Source organism: Diabrotica virgifera, chromosome 10 (assembly GCF_917563875.1).
Source record: "Diabrotica virgifera virgifera chromosome 10, PGI_DIABVI_V3a".
Taxonomy (NCBI): Eukaryota; Metazoa; Arthropoda; class Insecta; order Coleoptera; family Chrysomelidae; genus Diabrotica; species Diabrotica virgifera.
In genome coordinates this window covers 139,545,816-139,562,330 of record NC_065452.1, presented here as the reverse complement: position 1 = coordinate 139,562,330, position 16,515 = coordinate 139,545,816, and the positions used below count along the sequence as shown (strand labels likewise).

The following is a 16,515-nucleotide window of genomic DNA, read 5'->3' as shown; positions in this document are numbered from 1 at the left end:
TACAGTAATGTACAAGTAACCAAACTTATCTATATTTGGGTGTCACATGCAGCAGCTTAAACTTATTAGTTCCTATGTCTATAAATAGTTTACTTTGTTGTATGTTCACTTTGCAACTTCTATAAATTGTTGCAATATATCGATTTTGTTTTTTTTTCTTTACTATTTATTAACTTATATTTTGTATTTATGTATTTTTTTTATATTGACGATTAATCAAATTTCAGAAAATTGTATTTGTTATTGTTATTGTTAGATATTATTTATTTATTTTTTCTGACTTTAATTAAGCTTTGTCCATAAAATTTGTATAATTTTCAGTGACAATAAAGCATATTTCTATTCTATTCTATTCTATTAAACTGAAAAATTTTACAATGTTTCGTGCTACAAATTATAAAGAGCTTTAAAAGGTACATTATTAAGATGGTTCTAGTTCAAAAAGCTTGTTTTTTGCAGTAAAGGAGAGACAAATATAGCAGATTACAATGATTATTTGCAAAGGGATGGTTTTGTGCTTAGCAACGGATTCAGTAAAATGTATATATCACCTTTGTTTAAAATTTGAATTTATTATTAACAATCCCAATCTTAAAAAAATATTTTTGCAAAACAATTATTGTCACTTGATATTATGATCTTTGGTAATGAAAAGTTTACAACAGCATGAAGGATTTCACTTAAATTTTGAATTTTAGTGTGAATGTAGGGAAAATGCATTTAAAGTTTATTCTGCTGTTATAAAAATTATGTGTAATATTGTTTTAAATAATTATACAAAAATAGCAGTCATCAAAGTAATGAATCTTCAAAAAAAGTATAAAAAGAAAAATAACGATAAGGGCGATAACAAAAAAGAAAGTTATCTAGTCTAAACCCCAACAATGCACATCAGTCAGCCATTGTCAGCAATTGTTTTTATAGTTATTTCTAGCGATATTTTGCATATAATTTAAAATAAGATCTTATTTGTTTAAAATAAAGTATTTTAAACATTTTCTTGTCACTGTTTCTTTTTTTGTATAATAAACGTTACTTACAAGGAATTACTTTTAATTTGATTTTGTAAAAGCTTTTAGTTAATATATTTTCCTGTTCGACTCAAAAAATACTATAAATTTTACTTGAATTTGTAATTTAAAATCGTGGTTTCGAAAGCGGTAGTCCGAAAGTCAGACTACCGACGTCATCAATTGCGACGTTGCCTTTTTCTTTTCATGGCTTGTAAAGTAAAGGTGGCTATGATCCAAGGTTCATAAATAGACAGGTTGCATGGTAACTTTCCACCAATCAGCGTCGAGAATCTAATGGCGGGAGTGACGTCACCCAGAATGCTGCATTCAAATTCATTCACTTCACTCATTGAAATGAACTCGGAAAGTAGGAATGTATTGAAAATGTGTATATTTAAAAAAAAATACGTTTGGATTTTTAATAACTATTTATTTCATATATTCGTTAAAAAATGTGGTAGATACCTGTAGAGTTACAAAAATCATAGAATATAATTGCAATTAAATATATGCAGTAGAATAGCATTACTACTTAATTAAAGCAGAAGGAGATTCTTTCTTGTGTATATATGGGACTAAATCATTCAAATATCCTAGGTATATTAATAATGGGTTGAATACAATTTACTTTTTTAAATGATTTTGAGTAGGTATATAATAATTTTGAATTGGGGATACTGCATGTAGTACATTATTGTAAATTCCTCCTAACATGTAAACCATGGTGAAAAAGAGATTCAACTAAAGATTTATGTATCAAAATTAGTAGTTTTTCCCTTAAGTTTAACATAAGAGCATCTGATTACGTTAGGTACTGGATTATAATATCTAAAACTATTAAAACATTATGATTCCATTCAATAGGTACCTGTGAAATTTTACATTAACAGTAAATTATAAAAAAAATACAATTTCAGCGCAATAAAGGGAATTTTGCCCATTTTATATATTCATTTAGTTTATAATTGTTTATTTAAACGATCTTCAGATGGCTGCAATATTGGTTATAATTTTATATGAAACAATTACATATAATAGATCTATTATCTATAGACTTAATTAGATATATTGTTCAATAAGTCTAAGCAGATTGTAACCTACACAGATGATGTAAACTTGATGTGAAGAACCGCAAGAGACATTACAGAACTGTAATGTCTCTATACACGAATGTCCTTTACTATACAATACAGCAGAAAGAAAATCCAGTAAAGTAAGTAGGTACTTAATACAACCACATTAAAATGTATCTTAACACTTGTAAAAGAGTTTTCGGTTAAAGTTATTATACTAAAAACACTTAATAATATCTATAGATACATTATATCTTAAGATATAAACACAAATTAAAACACTAACGATATTTAATAACAAAATATAGCCTCCAAACCACGTATCCTATTATGTTTACAAACAATTCGTAAAATTGATCGTCTGGGTGACGTCACGATGACAATATTTCATTTGTCAATGTCAAAGTTACCATACAACCTATGGTATAGGGACCTTGGCTATGATCGAGGTGAACGCCGATATGGGATTGTGAGTGGTCTAGCCATCTTTGTCTGTCACATGCGCAAGATCGCTTGGTTAAAAGAGATAGATAGACCACCGATCGACTGTTTCCATGCTGTTTCCGCGACGCTTTTTTGGGCCTTCATGCCTTGTCTTGTCTACTCATAAAAATCGACAACGACTGACGTCTGACGTGACAATCGACAATCGACATTGATCGACATTCATTTTAGCGGTGGCTTGTGGACGCCATTTAATTTCCACTGCTTGCTTGTGTTAATAAAGTATTTAGTATTAGTAAGTACTTAGGCGTACAATTTAATATTTCTTAAATTAATTTGAATTTTTGGTATAAGTCGTTTTACATATAAATTATCATGTCTGAAGTTGAGAGTAGAAAGCTTGCAGATTTACGCGTTATAGATTTAAGATTGGAATTAGAAAGAAGGGGACTGGACAAAAATGGCGTGAAACAAGCTCTACTTGAAAGATTGACGAAGGTATGTATTTTGTTCGTTAGGTGTACTGTTCCCTCATTAAATGCAATTAAGTTCATGGCAACTAGCGAATTTCGTTAATAACAAGAATGTACCATGTGACTAAATTTATAAAATTTCCATAAATAATTTTTTTTATAAAAATCATTAGTCCACTGGTGTGTTTTGTGCTAATAAATTAATGCAGAATAAATAAGGTTTATATATAATCAATTGAACAAAGATATTAATTAATACAGGGAACTGAAGGTTTCTTGGAAACTGGAAAGATTACCATATATTTAAACTAAATCTGTACCTCAGAGCTAAACTGTATTAACTCCATTTTTTTGAAAGATTGTGTTATTTCACTTTCTATTCTATGTAACAGACTTCACATATTTCACATGCGATACGATATTAAATCATATTTAATGTGGTTCCAAAGATAGGCAACGTTGAAGTGTATTAACCCTCGTAAAGCGGTGCTTAAATTCTTACGTAAACAACGGTGCGGGGTGCATTTGCACCCCATCTGTATATCCATTTTTTTTATATGTGAACGTCGGGGAAATTGATTTGAAATATAAGTAGGACTTGTTTATTATAGTATGAAACATAATTTTACAAAGTAGCCATTTCTTCTTAAAAAAAAATTATCGTTGCAAGATAAACACATGAAATTTTTCACAGCGTGAGCAACACAAAGTTTTTACACATAATACAGTTATGTCGGGACTTTCGGTCTTTTTTCTCTGACATAAGTAACACCAACCTTGTCCCGTAGCTCTGTTAACTCCAAGTGGAACAGCAGAAACATCCAATTCAGGATATGAAATTTTCATCATTTGCACAATAGTCATTTTTCCAAAAAATCATGTAAACATAAAGCGTTTCAGATGCTGCAGAGGGTGTAATGTGTTTAGAATTAAATTTAATGCGAATAAAAAAATGGATAAAAATCAAAAAAATTTATTAAAAAAGATAGGTGAGAAACACGAGGTCTGGGGTGCAACTGCAGTCCGCACTGCCTTACGAGGGTTAAGCCCTTCAGTAGTTACAAGAACAGTCATTTACACTTAATACCCAGCAAAATAAAGGTATGATTAATGATTAGTAGTATTAGTGGAGTTAATATCACTTGCACATGTAAGAAGTATCAACTCCATGGAACGACTTAAAACCGCAGTGTGCTACTGTAGTCAGTATTCTGCGGAAAATAAATGGAAGTAGAACTAAAATGACTTCACGGATTTTAAGAATCTTTATAACAACTGTTCCAACTGTTCACCTTTTATAATAAGGAAAAAAACTTGGCAGAATACAGACTTTCGTATGTCAGAAGTTGTCCACTTGCAAGTATGTAGTGATAATTTAGGATTACTTTTTTCAAAACTAATTTTAATTCGCAAACATTCCAATCTGTTGATCTTAACAGAAATCCTAGGCATGTTGTGTTTCCTGCGGCCCTGCCTGTAATTCACGATAAGCCAAAGGAGTGAACAACACTCATGATCCTTTGAGTTTCGTTTTTCGTTAGTTTTGTTTACTCATTTTGTTTTATATATCGCCACTTCGCAAGAATGTAGGCTTAAGTCAAAAAAGACGATTTTAGAGGAGCATTTTAAAATTTTATGGATATGATCATCAATTTATTTATTTATTCACGGGCAAGCCCTATTCAGATATAAATGTTAGTGTTCTAAATTATCATAATATAACATAACAAAGTGGTTTGAGAAAAAATAATTCTATGAGTAGTACCTACAGTTACAAAAAAAGAATAAGATAACATATAGGTCAGTACAATTACAAACAAAAGATAACACATAAATCAATTCAGAAATGTTCCAAGGTATAACGGTTTTGAGTTATCTAATACATAGAGGTCATGTAACACTAATCACAATACAAAAGCTCTGACTGGAAGTATTGAAAAGTTAGGGAAGAAATATGATTTTTAAAGCGGGAAACTGATATATTAAAAATTTCGAGGTTATTTAATGAGCTAGCTAATCGAAGAGTTCTAGGAATAAATGTGTTGTAAAAATATGATTATGAGCATAACTCCGAATAAGTTGTTAATTTAATTACAGAAATTAGCTATACAATTTGATTAGAAATATATCTAGATACAAACTGTGATAACTAGATAAATTTATAAAGTGTTTTTGTTAAACTCCTATTACATTTTGAGTCTTTTTTTTCCTCAGAAACATTTACTTTAACTGTGTTAAAACGCTGACCGAACTAAAAAACGGTCCTTATTTTAGAGAGAATTTTCACAAAAACTAATCGTAAGTATAAGATCGGTCGTCCTTGATGAAAAATAAACACACAAATTGCTTCACATTCTGCGCTATTCTGTGGCGTAACTAACTTGGATCTGTATTCATATGAAAATGTTAAGTATTTAACTAATTTCGTGCTAAACAAATATAGACACTTGGTGCCATCTTTTAGCGACTATTATTATTAACGTCATAGGTCTTTATTCACGCAATAGATACTTTTATTTTTAGTAGATCAGCATTAATAAGTCAATTTCGTCAAATTTTCATTTAAGCCTACGTTCTTGCGAAGCAGCGATATATTGTTTATTTCATTTAATTTAAAAAAAAGTGTTCTTGACTAAATTTTCTTTCATATATCATATTATCTCCAGATTATTTATTCACGTATGTCAACATACCATTATATTATTATCTCCCGAACATGGTAATTGATTTCATGCCAAACAGTATTAACTCACTATGTTTTTTCAAAAAATTAAAGAGGTATAAAAATACAGTAATATATTAAATACAGCATCATTTATACATATCAAATAGTGTTTATCATGTATTTGAAGAAAAAGAAATAAAAATTGTATTTAAAATTTACTCTTTATATTTCTTTTAAACTGCTCTCCTGTTAAATTTCAATTTTGTGAGTTAATACAGTTTTAGCTCTGAGGTACAGAAATGCTTTTTAAAGTAAAACATTGATTCATTTTACTGGTATTATTATATTTATCTTACTGTGTTGTTGTTTTCGCCCAATTTTGAAAAAAATGTGAAAACTTTGAATCATGCACAACCGTCTGTCTGTGAACACAACTCCGTCATTATACCTGCTAGAATGACAAATTAGGTGTCAAATGAAAGCCTATAATCCAAGGATGGTACTGAAGGTGAGAAATTTGACCTAGGCTGTCTGTCCGTCCGTCCGTGAATATAACTCCTCCTTCATTATACCAGGTAGAATGACAAGTGAGGTGTCAAATGAAAGCTTATATATAATCCATGGATGGCCTAGGCTGTCTGTCTGTCCGACTGCGAATATAAATCGTCTCGTCACTATACAAGGTAGAATGACAATTATTGAGGTGTCAAATGAAAGCTTATAATCCGAGGATGGTACTAATGTGAGAAATTTGACATGGGACTTCCGGTTTTAGAAATGCGACCAGAAATCTGCCGGAATAGTACAAGTGATATATTATTCCATTCGTATTCGCAAGATGAGAACAAATATATACTTCCGGTTTCATGACTGTCTGTAGGTATGTCTTTCCATTTGCGAATACAACTCATCCGTTATTAATACAGATAGAATGACAAATGACGAAGAAACAATGAAAGAGATGTGGAAAGAATATTTTCTATGAATTGCTAAACGAAAACCCAGGGGAAGAAGAATGGCAGACAATAGGAGAAGACCATATTGAAGTACAAGAACCGACAGAAGAAGAAGTAGAAACAATCTTAAGCAACATGAAAAACAATAAGAGCGCTGGACAGAACGTAATAGCAAATGAAAATATTAAATATGCCAGCAGAGAGATCAAACGTAGACTATATGAACTAATGGTGGACATATGGAGAGAGAAGCAGATGCCAAATGATTGGGAAAAAGCAACAATAATAACGATTTTAAAGGATGGCGATGAGGCAGAGTGTAAAAACTATCTGGGAATATCTTTTATGACTTTGAAGTCATTTCTGTTTAAACAAAATTAGTAAAATTGTATATCAATATATGCAAAGTTACATGAAGAGTTCAAATATCGACTTCCAGTTCTAATTTCAATTACTTTGGGTGAAAACATAGGACTTACGAAGTCCCATAACTTGTTTCTATTTATGATTACATATAATAAATTTTATTTCAGCATTTGACAGATCAAGGTTTTGATCCAGCCACATACATCTTCAAGAAAAATGAACAAAGTAAGTTATAGTAAAGTTGTTAAGTATTGCACAATAAAAGAGACTATTATTAAAATAATTATATTATTGAGTAACAATCATGATCTCAGTAAACTAAAAAAAAATCCCAATAAATAAATAGACGTAATTTTCTCCACTACACTTAGGTACAGCTTATTTTGAACCTATGTTTTAAAGTTATCGTAATGTTTTTGCTCTAGTAGCATCTGCTTTACACTGGTTGTAATGCAGCTAATTGGCTTTTAGTATGTGTTCCTGCATATAATTATTATACAATTATTGCTCATAGAGCCAAGTAGATCTGCTATAGCTATATACAGGGTGTCCAGAAACTCTACTGACTAATGAAAACAGGAGATTCCTCAGATAATTTTAAGACAATTTTACTCAATTCACCTAGTGCGAAAATGCTTCCTAAGGAAACTAAAGCTATTTGAGGAGTCTAGTAATTAGTTTTTCTTAAATACCTCCGGAATGCTTCCATTTAGAAAAACGAAGATTCCGTCTATTGTGAATTTCTAGTACAGGTCATAGGCGTCCGTTTTGGGTAGGGCAATTGGTATTTTGTCGCTACGGTAGGGCTATGGTTACTTTATCGCATAACTTTTTTGTCTTTAATTTATAAGCATTTTTGACTCTGGATTATTAAATTGTAAGGTATTCTAGTACTAAAAGTTACTCTTGCTTTAAGTTGGTAAAATACACTGTTATTTTTCCAAAAAATTTTCAAATTAAAAAAACTAAAAATTTTCAAATTGATTTTTCTAGAAAACGGAGTGTCCTACCTTGTCTAGAGCAAGAGTACCTTTTAGTATTAGAATGTGGCGACCATAGGGGAGTGGCTATGTTACTGGCTTAACAAGTTGGAGGGCCCGGGTTCGAATCCTGGCACTGACAAATGTTTCAATTTCTAATTTAATGGAGCCGCCACCGTGCTTCGGAGACCACGTAAAGCCGTTGATCCCGGCTATGTCAGTAGTCGTTAAGTCATGTTAGGGGCTACACGAACTTTACTTTTAGTATTAAATTCCTCAAAATTTAATAATCCAGAGTCAAAAATGCTTAAGTGTTCAATACAAAAAAAGTTGTGCAATAATAAAATAACCGTTGCCCTACCCAACACGGACGCCTATGACCGGTACTAGAAAATCGCAATGAATGAAATCAGTTTATCTCTGGAAGATAAATATTTTTTTCCCATAATCATCACTACGATGATGATTATTACAATTACAATCTGGTCATACTTGACCAGGAGCAATTTTAATCTAACCTAAATTATTACTGTTCCTTAAAATTAAGAGCTTACCCCATAGCGTCTCTTATCTAACCTAACAAGATAGTGCACTATTCTAGCATACACACTAACGCGCACAAGCACTATGCTCTGCTTTTCACTATCACCTATCACTTAAACTAGTTCATAAGGTTTTGTCCTCTTCAGTCTTCTAACTTGCCCAGTAGTATCGAGGAGCTGGATTGCCTTAATATTCTCGTGCATGTGAAGTCGTTGCTTGTGACTTCCTGCCATCTTCTTGATGATTATATCCACAGTTTCCATTCCTAGGTCCTTATGGATATCACTGTTTGTAACATACCAAGGAGCATCTACAATATTTCTTAGTATTTTGTTCTGGAATCTTTGTACATATTACTGTTATATTACTTGGTCTAGTACACCCCCATAGTGGGCATCCATAAGTCCATACAGGTCTCAATATTTGTTTGTATATTAGTAACTTATTATGCATCGACAATGTGGAGTTTCTTCCAATTAGCCAATACATTTTTTTATATCGTATATTTAGTTCTTCCCTTTTTTTCTTAACGTGCACCTTCCAGCGTAGTTTTGCATCTAATGTTATACCCAAATACTTAGCAGTATCTGCATATGGTACTTGAATATTGTTGATTATAACTGGTATATATTGTGTTTTTTTGTTGGTGAAATTAACATGGACAGATTTAGCTTCATTTAGCCTGATTCTCCATTTTTGTGTCCACTTATAGATTTGGTAAACTGCTATTTGGACCTTGTTGGTCGCCTCTTCACTTGTTGTCCCTACTGCTTGAATAGCTGTATCATCAGCAAAGGTGGCAACTGTGTTGTCTTCCAGTACAGGTATATCACACGTGTATAGGACCGGACCCAACACACTGCCTTGTGGAACACCTGCTCTAATTTCTTTTAAGTCTGAAAAACAGTCTTCTTGCTTAATTCTAAAATGTCGTTCTTTTATGTATGACTGTAAAAGTTTTGAGTACTGTATAGGTAAAAAACATTTTAGTTTGTATGTTAAACCTTCATGCCAGACTTTATCAAAAGCGTGTGCAGCATCAAGGAATACAGTTGAACAGACTTTCTTTTCTTTTAGGGATCTTTCGATAATATTTGTGATTCTGTGCACCTGGTCAATTGTTGAATGCTTATTTCTAAATCCGAATTGATGTGTCAGTATCAAATTCCTTGCTTCAATAATTGGTTTTATTTTCTTAAGGAGCAGTTTCTCAAACAGCTTCGATATTACAGGAAGCAGAGATATCGGTCTGTATGACGAAACCTCATGTGCTGGTTTTCCTGGCTTAGGAATCATAATGACTTCCGCCATCTTCCATATCATTGGTACATATTTTAATCTGAATGTACCGTTAAAGAGGTTTGTTAATTTTACGATAGCTCTTCGGGGAAGATTTTTCAACAGCTCACCCGTAATTAGATCATAGCCCGGAGCTTTCTTCAGATTAATATTTTCCCTTATTTCGTCAAGCACTTCTTTTGGTGTAGTTAGCCGAATTTCTTCCTCTAATTGAACAAGTTCCTCCCATCTTTCTTCATCCCCTTGAGGTTCATTTGGTTTGAATGTATTTTCAAGATATATGGCAAATAGCTCTGCTTTTTGTGCACTACTTCTGGCCCAGTTACCATTTTCTAGTTTAATAGGAGGAGAGTGCATAATAGGTCTTTTCAGTCTTTTAGTAGCTTTCCATAAGGAGGAAGATAAATATGCGTACCAATTTTTGTTTTGCTAACTAGAAGCGTTCTGGAGGTATTTAACCCTCCGTTAGATGCGCGGTCTACAATCGTAGACCACTCTCCTTTAAGTGGTCGCCAATTGCAGAAAACTGCACATACGCCCCTATCCCGCTTAGTAGCTGTCACTAATACTTCCAACTTACTCTTCAGTTTGCTGAACGCCGGCGATCTGTTTGCATTATTTTTTTACCATTATTCAAAGAGCAATGGTCTTCTACCGTAGACTGCGCGACTAAGCGCGTTCCAGTTTTTAGTTGTATAAAGCTAATATGTAGCTTGCTGTGTATATAAAACTAATAACCTAAATGAAAAAGTTTGAAGAAGCAACTTCATTGAAAACTTAGCATGGGAACTAATCAAACCGCAAATTGAATATGGATCAACTATACCTTCCCTGCTAAGAGAACTTACGACGAGGAGCTCGCGCACTGCTCGGAGTTCAAGAAGTTGTACCCCTCACCCTAATATTCCAACAAATTACGTGGGACGATGTTATATTTGTGCACGAATTTGCAATAAGTCAACAAGAAGGGCTTGCCAAAGATGTGACAAATTTGCATGCAAGGATCATCTCAGGGATATTTGCACTGACTGTTTGACGGACTAAAATTGTGCCACTTTGACCATTTAATAGTTTTGTTCTTTTTTTACTTTTTAGTTTTATTCTTTATTATTCATCCCTATTGGTCATTCTATAAGTTAAAAGATAAAAAATATTTGTGTTTTTTACTAAATTGAGTTTATTTTTGTGACCATTTTCATTTAATTGCTAATAAAGACCCAAAAAATCATGACCTCGTTTTTAATTTTACCACTGTCAAAATGAGAAAAGCCAAGGAACAAAACATATCTAATATCAAAGTACGGACATAAATAAACATGTTATTAACAGGTTGACTGCCACGGCGGGCGTACAATATGTGCTTGGCATATGGGTAAATTTTTTTTATTTATACACTCACCGGCAGAGAAAACGGGCACCCCAATAAATGGGTCATTTTTAATGTCTTGTATTTCCTAAACCTGATGTCCGATTTAAGTAATTTTTTTAATATGTTATAGCCTTATTCTTTATCAATATCGCTGTAATAATATTGTTGCTAGACAGGTACATTGTGTCATTGTATACAGGGTGTACGAATCAAACTGTGTTTTTTTCTCAAACTTTGGAACACCCTGTGGAATGTTCTAGCTTTTATAAAATACTAAAATTAAAACCCAACTATAGCCACAGATTTTCTTAACATTCTGTTTTTTTGTTCATTCGCTTATGTTGGATAATAAAAAAGTTAGGCACTTTAACAACTACCCCTGTTTTTCGTCAATACAGGGTGTTTTTCAATAAGTACGGCAAGCTTTAAGGGGTAATTCTGCATGATAAAATAATGACAGTTTGCTTTATAAACTTATGCCCGCAAATTCTTCGTTTCTGAGATAGGGGGTGTTGAAATTGTTCTTACAAACTGACAATTTATTTATTGCTCTAAAACGGTTTGTGATATGCAAATGAAATTTGGTAGATTTTAAGAGCTAGTTATTGCGCATTTTTTGGCATACAATTGAGAATTTTATATTCACCGTTGGCGTGCATACAGGATATATCTAAAATATTTATACCCGTATGCACGCCAATGGTGAATATAAAATTCTTAATTGTATGCCAAAAAATGCGCAATAACTAACTCTTAAAATCTACCAAATTTCATTTGCATATCACAAACCGTTTTAGAGAAATAAATAAATCGTCAGTTTGTAAGAACAATTTCAACACCCCCTATCTCGGAAACGAAGCATTTGCGGGCATACGTTTATAAAGCAAACTGTCATTATTTTATCATGCAGAATTACCCATTAAAGTTTGCCGTACTTATTTAAAAACACCCTGTATTAACGAAAAACAGGGGTAGTTGTTAAAGTGCTTAACTTTTTTATTATCCAACATAAGCGAATGAATCAAAAAACAGAATGTTAAGAAAACCTGAGGCTATAGTTTGGTTATAATTTCAGTATTTTATAAAAGCTAGAACATTCCACAGGGTGTTCCAAAGTTTGAGAAAAAAACACAGTTTGATTCGTACACCCTGTATACAATGACAATGTACCTGTCTAGCAACAATATTATTACAGCGATATTGATAAAGAATAAGGCTATAACATATTAAAAAAATTACTTAAATCGGACATCAGGTTTAGGAAATACAAGACATTAAAAATGACCCATTTTTTGGGGTGCCCGTTTTCTCTGCCGGTGTGTGTATATGGGCAGTCAACCTGTTAACCATTAATTTGTTAATTTTGTCAAAATCCGGTATTATACGACAAAAAACTATTGGTCTACAATCGTAGGCCGCGCGACTAAGCTCGTCAGCAATAACCGCGCGCCTAACGTAGGGTTAAGAAAAACTAATTAAAAACGCCATCTTCAAAGAGCTTTAGCTCCCTTAGGAAGCATTTTCGGACTAGGTGAGTTTGGTTAAATTGTCTTAAAATTATGTGAGGAATCTCCTGTCTTTGTTTGTCCGTAGAATTTCTGGATGTATAAGCTCCCCGCCAACAGCCAATAGACTTTTATTTGGCGCTGGTATAACTAGGGCTCTCGTGTTAAGGTGAAATTGAACCTTTCCAAGATAACAGCATGGTCTGAAGATATTGCCTTATTGTTGTCAAGATTCATATTCATCTGTAAGATCTTGATTGGATTCATTTAGACCTATCAGCGGCAGAGAGACGGAGTCTGCAACTCAGGTCACCTCTCTACTCATTTCTTTTATATTTTTAATTGCAGATTTCAAAATATCACTCATATCTGAGTTCTCTTCCAGGCCATATCTCTTTGTCTCATTCATTTCATTGCCACAAGTCAGGATGAATCAGTGCTTTATCAACCCTTAGTCTCCCATCACATTTAGATTTTTTATTGATAGGTACGCCTTATTTTTTTGGTTATAACTTTTTACAATAAGCTAAAAATGTTGTTTTTTTTTTCAAAGATCCTTTAAAGTATCTATCTACAAATCTTACTATGTATTTAAAAAGAAATTATTTGAATGACATTTAGAATATTAAACATCAGCTGATAACTAATACATGATATTTAACAGAACATTCCCAAATCATATCTACTTCAATACTTGGATATAAGGTTACCAGAATTTGGTGGTACTCAAAATTACTGTGGGAAGACTAAGGATTAAGGCTATAATTCTCTAAGAGTTCTCCATCCCTTAGGCAACACTTTTCTCCCTGTTCACACTATCACATCTCAGGGTTAGGTATTCCATCATGTATATTTTGTGTATGTGTGTCTTAAGTATGTATATTTTTATAATTAATGGCATAGCTGCAGCTCCCTATGTTATCAGTAGATCTGCAGGTGTTTGTGTTTATATTTTATCCACACTTGTCTTATTATTCTATACAGGGTGAGTCACCACTAACGGCACGGAAGATTACAGCGAAATGGTAAAAGATTTCAAAAAAATTTAAATGGAATAGTTTGTAAGTTGATAAAAGCTATATTTTAAAATTATTTTGAAATATACAGGGTGTCCCAATAAATGGCGGCGTATCAAAGTTATATTTTTTCTTATGGAACACCCTGTATTTTATTGCATTTTTTAATTGTCCGCAAAAAATAAGGTATAATTTCATAAGGCTTCCCTATACCTATGTACAGAGTGTTCTGAGTTATGATTTTCTTAAAATGTAAAGTTTTAAAAGAAGGCTTATTCTCAAGTTATTTAAGAAATTATAAAAACATTACTTTTACATCTAAATAGTTGGATATTGGTTGAATGTATTCCATGATTAATTATTACACATTTGTCTACAGGTGTTCAAAATTAAGTTTCATTATTGGAGTATTCAATGTGTCATATGATGCTTATTTTAAATGGAACACCATGTATATTAATAAATAGTTATACTAAACAAATTTACCTCTTTCGAATGGTATATGGATGTCCTATACCTAAGTGTCATAGTTTTTGCGTAATTTACAATTATTTAAATTCTTAATCTGTAAATCGATTTTAAAACAAAAGATATTTAATGTCATTGTATGACATTGTCAGTTTATAACAGTACGGTCTGGTAATTATCAAAACTATAAACATCCGTGTATGATATTCAATTTTTTTTTACTTAAAAATGGCTTTGGCAGAGCCAATTACATTCAAATTTAATTGTTCCTAAAAACGAATAATCACGCTATCTATGAAAGAGTAGACATGCTACTTTGCATTGGGGAATATTTTTAAAATTGTCTCTTAGCTTCTAATGTTTGCGCTTAAAAGTAGTATCCTGATAGAAGACACCCAAAAAAGGACGTTTTTGTGAGATTTCTTGATAGATTCCGTGCTACTGGTAATGTTGCATAGGTACGAAAAGTTAAATAAAAATAAACCATTTATTTTTGATGACGTCAACGAACTTGATGTCCTGCTTTCTGTTACGGAAAACCCAAATACTAGTACGTGAAAAATTTCGAGTCAATTGGAAATCAGTCAAACGAGTGTATGTAGAATACATAAGAAAAACCACTATCATCCATATAAAACTCAACTACACCAGCATTAGACAGAACAGGAACGTTTAACTTTTTGTTTACAGACCTTAGAATTTGGAGAAGATCCTGATTTTTTTTAAGAATGTACTATTGTGTACAGACAAATCTACCTACTTTTCATAATAATCGTCTATTTAATAGACGTAGCTTTCATTTTATTATGATCCAGTAAACAAACATTTTACTGTTGATCGCCAACATCGATGAAGTGTTGATGTTTGGGGCAGTATTCTGAGCGAATACGTTATCGACCCATATTTTTTGACGAAAATCTGAATGGAGCAACTTTTTTAAATTTCTTAAAACAAGTTTTTTGGATCCATCTTAAAACCTTCCACTTAGCGTGCGAACAAACATGTGGCTCCAATTTGACGACAGAGTTCCAGCTTATTTTTGACGTGATGTTAAGAACAACCTCAACATAAAATTTAGAAATAAATGGATAGATAGATTCGGTCCATACCTATATTTGGCCACCTAGGTCACCAGGATTGACCAAGATGAATTTTTTTAGATGGGGTTATATTAAAAATATTGTAAATGCTACACTTCCTACCCTACTACTTCAGATGATATTTTTATGAAATTAAGAATTTCGAAAGCTTGCTTTTGCGTGTATAACACCAGCTATGTTAAATAATGTAAACAAATCATTTAAAATCGCTTGTTGTATAAACATTTTGAACATGTATTACATAACTGATAATTTTTTACTTAAGTTGTGGTTCATTTTGTATTATTTATTATGTATTTGTTTTATTGAGATTCTATATGTTTCGTTATGTATTTAGTTATTTTCAATAACGAAAAAAATTATTTTACAAATCATCAAATAAAAATATACCTACTTATTTCTTTACAACTACACTCTATAACAACTATGCCAAGATGATGGGTTTAAAAATCGAGAGTGACTATAAATATTTTTAAAATCGATGTACCGTTTAAGAAAATTGTCAATTACGCAAAAACTATGACTCCTAGTTATAGAATATCTATATACCATTCGAAAGAGAAACCTGTGTTTAGTATAATCATTGATTAATATACATGGTGTTCTAATAAAATAACCATCATATTATGCTACATTGAATAATTCAATAATGAAACTGGAAATTTTGAACACCCTGTAAATAAATGTGTAATAATCAATCATGGTATGCATTAATTACAAGATAATTACCAGACCTTATTGTCATAAAATGACAATGACATTAATTAACTTCATCTTTTGTTTTAAAATCGATTTACAGATTAAGAATTTAAATAATTGTAAATTACGCAAGAATTATGAGACCTAGGTATAGAACATTCATATACCATTCGAAAGAAGTAAATTTGTTAAGTATAATTATTTATTAGTATACATGGTGTTCTATTTAAAATAAGCATCATATGACACATTGAATACTTCAATAATGAAACTGTGAATTTTGAACACCCTGTAGATAAATGTGTAATAATTATTCATGGATTACATTCAACCAGTATCCAACAATTTATATGTAAAAGTAATATTTTTATAATTTCTTAAATAACTTGAGAATAAGCCTTTTTTTAAAAGTTTACATTTTAAGAAAAGTCAACATAACTCAGAACACTCTGTACTTTGGTATAGAACTGTTCTGTATATTTGGTACTCTGTACTTTGGTTTGAGAACACTCAGTATTAAAACTCTCATTAATGTATATTATTCTT

General features: G+C 31.9%; 1 protein-coding gene across 1 annotated transcript in view; it reads left to right on the top strand.

Moving 5' to 3' along the window:
* Nucleotides 1–2,714: 2,714 nt before the first annotated feature.
* LOC126878465 (SAFB-like transcription modulator) overlaps nucleotides 2,715–16,515 on the top strand; it is a 56,276-nt gene continuing 42,475 nt past the window's right edge. The window contains exons 1-2 of the mRNA XM_050641205.1: nucleotides 2,715–3,028; nucleotides 7,158–7,215. Coding sequence (XP_050497162.1) covers nucleotides 2,906–3,028; nucleotides 7,158–7,215 — 181 coding nt within the window. The 5' untranslated portion in view covers nucleotides 2,715–2,905. The remainder of the gene's footprint in view (nucleotides 3,029–7,157; nucleotides 7,216–16,515) is intronic.